Below are 8,377 nucleotides of genomic sequence, written 5' to 3'. Positions count from 1 at the left end.
TTTATAGTAAAAATATTGTTATAATAGTAGTTTAATTATTTTATATAATATATTATAATATATTATTTATTTAAAATTTAAAAAAAATATGGGTCTTTAGTGCGCCACATTGTTGACACGGGCGAGGACCAATCGCGCCTCGTCCAATCACGTCCTATGCGCATCAGCAGTCGATTGCAGTCGATTGCAGTCGATCGGTAAACAGCCGGGAGCGATGCACGCTCGCGTGATTTGACGTATTTGACAAGTTTTAGAGCGCGGATCTCGGGAGGACCCACTGCATGCGGAACGTTGATCGTGATATCCTTTCCTCTAGGGAATAGTATCCTTTTTTTTTTATATTCTCACCACACCATGGACACGGACAGGCCTTTACATGAGGAGTGGAAAAAACGGGTATGTAGGCTGGGTCCGCTCGTCGGACGCGATAATAATCGGAGAAGCCTTACGAATATTCCGTAATCCCGTTTGTTGGGGACACCTGGATGAATCGAATGAGTCCGCATGTTTTTCTGCGCGGCAAACGCGGCGGAGAATGCATCTCGGGCATGTTGATGACTTCTCAATATCTAATTGACACGTTCAATAATTCTGCAACGTTGCTATGAGTCATTCAATGAGGAGTTTATCTCTTTCTTAAATCGAGATCTTTCTCATTTAAATTGTACAGTAATGCTTTTCACTACATGCTATATTTACTATTGTCAAATTATTAAATCCAAATTTGATTGTAATCAGGCGTTTGTGGGACCACTGCCGGACAGTTTTCTGAGAATAGAAGAACGCAACGCGCAGTTGCAGCAGGAGGCGGCGGATCAACAAGCCGCTCTGGCTCTCCAACAGCAGATGCAAAGTATGCCGGTGACTCACGATCCTCGAGTGGGTAGACTTAGCATAACAATCTCTCAGGTAATTGTTTTTCCATAAGCGTGACGTATCCAGCGTTGTTCGAGTCAAATGAGCCAACGACGCGACAATTTGCACCTTCTCGCGCTACAACAGGCTGTCCTTTTCCAGGCCAAATTAGTGAAAAATTATGGAATGACGAGGATGGACCCTTACGCGAGGATACGAGTGGGACACTCGGTGTTTGAGACGCATACAGACTCTAACGGTGGAAAAAATCCACATTGGAATAAAGTAATTCAATGGTGAGAATTCATATCTCGTTGAGATAAGTAGGCAGATACGTAGGCACAGGTGTTATTATGACACATTTATTATTGCAGCAACCTTCCACCTGGAGTTACCCAGATATACATAGAAATTTATGACGAGTGTTCCTTTGTGATGGACGAACTGATTGCGTGGGGCCACATAGAGATTCCACCGCAGGTTATTCAGAAGGGAGAGACCCACGAGGATTGGTACATGCTCAGTGGGAAGCAGGGAGATAATCAGGAGGGCATGATCAATTTAGTTTTCAGTTACACGGTAAAAACAAAGATTGCGCTATTTTCTTCTATGTTATATTTATATCGTTAATTTACAATATTTATAATATCTCAAGAAAGCAGACTATTGTGAACTAAATAGCCATGAAATTCAGGATACAATTGCGCACATTAATATTTTCTTCAAGTATTACGTTCGAGTTTTATCTTTTCTTTTTCACATTGGAATGTGTTTGCAATAGACCAAGTATCATCCGTACACGGGTTCCTCTTCGATAATGATGGTCCCTTCTGCAACAATGTTCGGCACGTCATACGCCCCGGTAAATGTTTATGCGACACCTCCGCCTATTGCTGCACCAGCGGTCGCACCCAGCTCTTTGCCAAATGCTGAGGTCGAGTTGAAACAGGTACTTAATATATATCCCGTCTACGATTCTAGTCCGACGTTCTTTTTGTTATGTACACGTAACTGTTATGCTGTATACTTTTTGCAGATCGCCGAAATGTTTCCAAATGTTGACAAGGAAGTTATCAAATCAGTATATGATGCCAATCACGGCAAGAAAGACATTACAATTAATTCGTTGCTTCAGATGTGCGAATAAGTCCTAATTTTCTACGCAGCTAGAATGCCATACGTAACTTTATCGTATCCTTCGTTAATGAACTTTTTTTTTCTTTGGAATGTAAGATGATGTACGAAAATCTAATTTGTAATACTTCCATACGTAATAATATACATTAAGGTCGAACATTCTTTGAATATGTAAAATGACGAAATATTTCTCTTCTGAAGAAACATATTACATTTTAATTGAGTATAACATTGAATTATTCTTACAATTAGTCAATTTTGTTATATGTTATTGTTATTTCAGAGTTTATATTATCTTTTTCTCTCATATTTCCATATATATGAGTGTTTATTTATTCAATTGCGTTATATATTACATGATTTACTGGTCTCTATATATAATTTAAATACATATTGCGCGTTCTACAAAATTGTAAAAAGATATACGCTTGATTAATAGTTGCACACATACATTGTAATAAATATCAAATATATATAATTTGTACAATTATTCATATCGAAGAAATAGAATAAGCCGAAAGTGTCAGGGAATTACGAAAATTTTATACATGAACAGCGAAACGACTGTAGCTACAGAAATAATTAACAGTGAATGTGTATTTCTTACTGTTGAGTTGCAGGGCATAGAGTTGTTTTTAGATTTACAGGCACACACTTCGATATTATATCCTTCAGTCTAGAAGTATATTCAAAAAATATTATAATTATATATGTTTGTTTATTAAGTGCTAAGATATAATCATACAATCGTAAAGAAACATACGAATTACAAATCGCTTATGATACATACGTATTGAACGTAACAGCCTGATGTAACCGGCAATACTTCTGTGACTTTCCCACGAAAATAACTGACATTTATAACTACAAATATAATATTTACATTTATTTATATCCGCTAAATCCTATAAATGCTCCGACTACAAAATCTGAGTCAATTTCATTTTGTTACTGTAGAATATATTTACCTGCGCCATTGTACATGTATGTAAACTTTACACAAACGCTACCATCATCCATCTGTTTCATGCGCTCTTCTTTAATTTCATTATTTTTCCACATATCAGTTAAATTTGGCTTCGTAGTCTCTGGGAAATATTATGAAGGAATACCGCTTAAACAGAATTGAATTTATAACTGAGAACGAACATGAACGTTGCACACTTACGAAAAAGCAATGGTTCTATACACGGAGTGTGTTTAAATGGTTTATCACCATCATCATCATCATCATCAGGGTCACCGCAGTCTATCTCATTTTCTGAAATTGATGGCCCTGGCCATGTGAAATGAAAGCAATGTGGCCCTTCGATACCTGTCGCTATATACAAAAATAATAGGGTCTAATTAAGAACAAAAAGATTATAAACAATTGATAAATTGTGAAGCGTCGAACGAAAGCAACCGAATATAAATTAAATAAGGAACTGTATTAAGTAGTTATGCATCATTTCTTTGTATATATTAAGTCTCATAGAATTTTTAACACACAATATATATATATATCGCGTTATATAACACACACAATATATATATCGCGTTTTAGCTCGAAAAATTATCTTTCTGACTAAGTTTATAAGTCAAATTTATCCCCCGTATTTTTATATATAATTTATATGTCTCATGTGTATGTAATTATGTACATACACAACACTTATATGAATACGAATTGTCTCAATGCTCTACATGTGCATGTATGTACGTGGATAGGTGTTTCCCGCGATCTATTCTCATATCGGTTGAATATCGAACGAAATGCTGGCGGTGGCTTAAATGTTTTCTGACCGGCTGCTCCAACGAGCGAGTCTTAAACGAAAATGTATCGCTAATATCGACGGCCTGTTATTTGGTATACTTATATTCTTACGATATTTATACGGTATTATCGAGGCACATAATGTTATAAAAAGAAATAAATATACTTACCTAAAAACACGTACGTGAAAACCGTTAACAATACAGCCAAGTAAATCCCTTTCATTTTTGCATGTTTGAGAGCTGACTCGCGCGACGATATTTTAGATATTACTCACGTTGCTGCGAGATTAGAAGCTTATCTGATAAAATCGATCACAATCGTATAGTGACAGTGTCTTTTATATATAGGGCAATCGTTATCAACATACAGCGTGATTGTATAAAAGAACATAACGGTATAAAAATTAATTAATCGCATTGATTTAACTGGTTACATGAAAAAAAATCAGTCGTTTTGTTAAGTTTTGCTTTTTGTGAATTATACGCGCTATTTGTGTACTCCTGTCTTGGACGTTTTTGGTTATTAATACTCTTTACATTTTGCCTCGAACGGATTTAGTCTGAATTGACTCGCTGCGACCGCTTTCTATTTATATACTATACCGATTAAGAAGGGTTATTTCGCAAAATATCGGAATAAAATAATGGAGAGTCAGTACAATGACAATATAAAAAATTTATTGTAACAACAGCTAATCGAGCTTCACAATTTTTGGCAGTTATAGCATTTCATGCATTCCTTCTATCTACTGTATCAATTATGTGAATACCCACTGATATATAACACATCTATTTATTAAGGCAAGTAGATAAATATTCTTCTTCGTAGATAAACTAGATCTTAAGTAGCTTTAAGTATTATAAGTAATTTGTTCGTTAGTAATTTCTTTTTCTTATGAGATTGCACCTCGTTAAAACTCATCGTGCCTCGCTAACGCCTCTCCGAAGTCCGTCGCCTGAGATCCGACGAAGATGTCGTATTTCTCCAAAATCTCGTTCTTCGTCAGCTTGTGATCCGCATCGGTGTCCGCTTCGTAAATCAAGTGCCTCGACTCCGCCTCGGCGTGATCAAATTCCGCGGGAATAATCCACGTTTTTACCTGTTTCAAATTGGAACAGATCAGTTTAATTGCACCGAGTAGTTCTTGTAGTTCTTCGGTATATATCTTTAGTACATACACATTTTTATTTCGTACCGACGAATGATACAAGAAGTTATCAATTACCTCGTCAGCGTTCAAAAATCCATCCCCATCTTTATCTCTGTACGAGGAGAATTGTTCCTTTTCGTTCTTCACCCATTCCGGCTCCTCTTCACCTTCCTCGCCCCTGTACAGGTCGCCTGTGAATAAATCAAAGATTGAAGAACTGCTCATTGAACTGGCTTTTAGAGTAACAAAAAATAGATGATTCCCGGTTACCAATGTATTCCGCGAGAGATATCTTCCCATCTTCATCCTTATCGATATCCTCCATCGTTTCCAGCACTATCACGTCCTTCATGTGCTCCGCGTCTTCCGCGTGAAGGAAGGCGGTGAATTCCTCCTTGGTCAGAGCGTCATCGCCGTCCAGATCCGCTGTGGTCCACCTTCTGCGATCCCTCTTATACATCTGAGCGTACGAGAACGAGTCGTCCGCTTTGTCGCTCTCCTGCTCCTCCATGTCGCCGTAAACCATGTCCTTGTATTCCGTCCAAGACAGTTTCTCCTTTCCCATTGGATTGTGGGATCTCCACTGACGCTCCACGTCGTCCTTGATGTAACGTTGCTGCGTGTACATTATCCAATCTTTAAGCTCCTCCTGCGTCACGTAGCCGTCGCTATCCTTGTCTATCTTGTCAACAATTATCCCTAGCCGCCTTGTGCTCTCCTCGGGTGTAAGCTGATCGAACGTCTTGGCCTCTTCCCCGAGAAAGGCTTCATGATCGTAGGCCGGATTATGTTGGGAATGGACATAGTGATCTTTGCTGCTTGCATCCTAGAACATAATACACATTAATTGTAATGACTCTTCAAATTGCTATATTTTCTCTTATTTCCTACAACTTTAACTATGATAAAAGCGGTGCAAATTTCACAAATTCACTTTTCTGTCATTAAAAAAATTTTTTTTTTTTTCACTGACAGGACTAAACTTTTATTTAATCAATTACGGAATTATAGAATAATAGAATATAGATGGACAATAATTAAAAGAGCTCTCGGTTTCTCTAACCTTGTTCAAAACACGATGCTCGCCGTCCGGGATCGCCTGCTTCGGGATCGCCGTCGCCAGGATGGAGGAACCGATCAGGATCTGGAGGAACATGAGCGCTAGCATTCCACCGTGGTGGCACCGTGGGGCGAAGAAAAAAAAGGAGAGGGAACGAGAAAGAGAGGAAAAGGGAAGAGATCGTCGACCGATGAATTTACGAAGCGTCTCTCACGCACTGGAATGGAGGAACGACAGATGACTAGATGAGGTCTCCTCCTTCCACGGCCTTTCGCGGCTCTTCCACATCAGCAAAGAGCGGAGTCAGCGGAGAGACCATACGCGGCGCACCCCCACTTCCCAATTCCGCGCCTTGTTCATGGGACGACGCCGCCCGGCCGCCCGCCGCCGACGAGATGCGCGATGCGTTCCCCCGGCCCCCCGCGGACGAGGAACGCACGCCGGACGCACGGCGGCCGGCGTTTGCTCCCACCCCGAGAAACGAATCCGCAGCCTCCACGTGGACCGGAGATAATGCGATAACGGATGAAATTCTATTACGGGAGCCTGGCGCTCATTAAACGAAAGGCGTTCCTTCTCTTTCTTATTTTAGATCTCTCAATCTTGGGATGCGTTCTTTAAATTTGGCTTGCAAAGCATATATCTCGCCGCTGGATTTGTGCCTTGATCGAATTCAGATTGACTTCATCGATTAATTCGATCGGCAGAATTGTCCATGGTAAAATTTATAAATTGTACAATTCGTTCGGTTAGGTTTCGCTCTCCCTTCTCGCGTGTCAGACGACAAAGATAAAATACTGCTAATATTAGGGATGTTACTCGATAAGTCAATCAAGTCAAAACAGATATTATAAAAATTTATATGTGATAATTTGAGTCTGTTACAATATCCGAGGAGTAAGCGACTTAAGCAGGAGCTAAGATTGGAAAACTGCGAGATTATTCTGGGAATTAAATCTCATTCTGGGTGGCACTGCAGACTTCTTTAAAATAGACTTTTATTCGAAACGACAGTCTGTGCTACAGCCGAATGTCTGTATTCTCACCTCTCCTTTTCAATTTATTCTACTGTAGATCTCCGTCGTCTTCAAAGTACCATGCCTTACAGTTATGTTTGTATTGTGCATTTATTGAGGCCAAACAATTCGTTCTTATCGCGATGCTTCGATGGCACGTACGTAGAACGTTACTTTACATTGCCACGCAGCGAATACAAGTAATATAAAGAAGCGATACTTTTGAAAAACCGAAATATAGGAGTTTACCATATAGACATTCAACTACAACTCGAGGTGAATCAACGCAACTTTAACTTTCAACCAGTCCGTATCTGACTTTCCGGCGTTGCCGAAGCAATTTATGCGACAGCCTGAAAACTACCGGAAAAATTGTCGGTGACACCAATCACAGATGTTAACACTTAAACAGCTAAGCTGAAAAGACAATGCTCGGCGTTGTCCATTCATTATTCGTATGTTCACATTGAACCCTCCATTCTAGTGTTTTTCCGCTTCTTGGAAATTCCAGTCCTTCTAAATTCACTCCTCTCGTCCAGATACTGTTCTGTGCATTCTTTAATAAAGTCCTGATTGTAGTACCACTTCTCCATGCACGCCTTCATCCTGTCGTTTTCCCCCCTACATTTTACAACGTGCAGCAGGCCGGATTTGAGGCAGCAGTCGTGGAAGTCTGTGGAAGAGAGGATCACGTTAGCTACATTCCACTCCTCATGAATCAACTGACAACTGGGGTGATTGTAATACCGGTAATACCTTTGACTTCGTTGACGCACTTTTCAGATTTGGTTCTCTCTCGCATCAACTTGGGTACCAGCACGTCTTTCTCCACCTTCCTTAAACTTCTGTCGTTGGGGTCGCCTGAAATAAATACACGAGATACTCGGATTCTCTCTCTCTCTCTCTCTCTCTCTCTTAGAGAAACCTGATCGCGAAACCTCAGCGAACACGCGATCGCTGAACGAGCAACACGGAACGTAGACTCCAATAATCAGCCGGTCGCGCTCGACTCCGCCGGGATTAAAAAATATAACCTCTACTATCGACAATATCCTCGGTACTCTGGGCCAGCGACAAAAATTGACGCTACCGTGCGCGGGAAATGCGGAAATAGAAAGTTTACCCAGTCCTTTCGGCCCCCCGCCGAGTTTATGCGAGAGCACCGAGAAATCCTCCTTCATGTTTTCGTTGCTTTCGGAGCAGACGCAAACGTATTTTGGTTTTTGCACAGTATTCGGGTATTGCAACACGAAGATACGAAGGATTCTTCCCACTACTTAACTATCACACGTGCGTCGGACCACGTGATTGTCATGACAGACTCGTGCCTTGAACAGATGGAACACTTTCGTTTATGTTTATAAAATGTCTTTTATAATCTGCATTGACATAAAATGTGG

At 40.1% G+C, this 8,377-nt stretch overlaps 4 protein-coding genes across 4 annotated transcripts; 1 reads left to right on the top strand and 3 right to left on the bottom strand.

Moving 5' to 3' along the window:
- The first annotated feature begins 185 nt into the window (after positions 1–185).
- On the top strand, positions 186–2,221 carry LOC112458441 (toll-interacting protein-like). Its single transcript, XM_025022066.1, has 6 exons — positions 186–396; positions 739–909; positions 1,018–1,151; positions 1,230–1,434; positions 1,637–1,804; positions 1,892–2,221. The coding sequence occupies exons 1-6, from the start codon at positions 355–357 to the stop codon at positions 2,000–2,002; spliced, it is 831 nt and encodes a 276-aa protein (XP_024877834.1). The 5' UTR covers positions 186–354; the 3' UTR covers positions 2,003–2,221.
- Positions 2,222–2,339: 118 nt separating this feature from the next.
- LOC112458442 lies at positions 2,340–4,044 on the bottom strand. Its single transcript, XM_025022067.1, has 5 exons — positions 3,919–4,044; positions 3,161–3,313; positions 2,961–3,080; positions 2,783–2,856; positions 2,340–2,668 (listed from the first exon to the last, which is right to left on the bottom strand). The coding sequence occupies exons 1-5, from the start codon at positions 3,971–3,973 to the stop codon at positions 2,516–2,518; spliced, it is 555 nt and encodes a 184-aa protein (XP_024877835.1). The 5' UTR covers positions 3,974–4,044; the 3' UTR covers positions 2,340–2,515.
- A 362-nt stretch (positions 4,045–4,406) lies between these two features.
- Positions 4,407–6,336, bottom strand: LOC112458439 (calumenin-B-like). The gene is made up of 4 exons (XM_025022064.1): positions 5,965–6,336; positions 5,172–5,727; positions 4,977–5,092; positions 4,407–4,850 (listed from the first exon to the last, which is right to left on the bottom strand). The coding sequence occupies exons 1-4, from the start codon at positions 6,067–6,069 to the stop codon at positions 4,662–4,664; spliced, it is 966 nt and encodes a 321-aa protein (XP_024877832.1). The 5' UTR covers positions 6,070–6,336; the 3' UTR covers positions 4,407–4,661.
- A 603-nt stretch (positions 6,337–6,939) lies between these two features.
- LOC112458446 (COX assembly mitochondrial protein homolog) lies at positions 6,940–8,340 on the bottom strand. Its single transcript, XM_025022070.1, has 3 exons — positions 8,101–8,340; positions 7,734–7,838; positions 6,940–7,650 (listed from the first exon to the last, which is right to left on the bottom strand). The coding sequence occupies exons 1-3, from the start codon at positions 8,156–8,158 to the stop codon at positions 7,439–7,441; spliced, it is 375 nt and encodes a 124-aa protein (XP_024877838.1). The 5' UTR covers positions 8,159–8,340; the 3' UTR covers positions 6,940–7,438.
- Positions 8,341–8,377: the final 37 nt, after the last annotated feature.

The sequence above is a fragment of the Temnothorax curvispinosus genome, unplaced genomic scaffold, assembly GCF_003070985.1.
Source record: "Temnothorax curvispinosus isolate PA1 unplaced genomic scaffold, ASM307098v1 QBEX01008921.1, whole genome shotgun sequence".
Taxonomy (NCBI): Eukaryota; Metazoa; Arthropoda; class Insecta; order Hymenoptera; family Formicidae; genus Temnothorax; species Temnothorax curvispinosus.
Note: the sequence above shows the minus strand (reverse complement) of the source record. Positions and strands in the feature narration are given on the sequence as shown.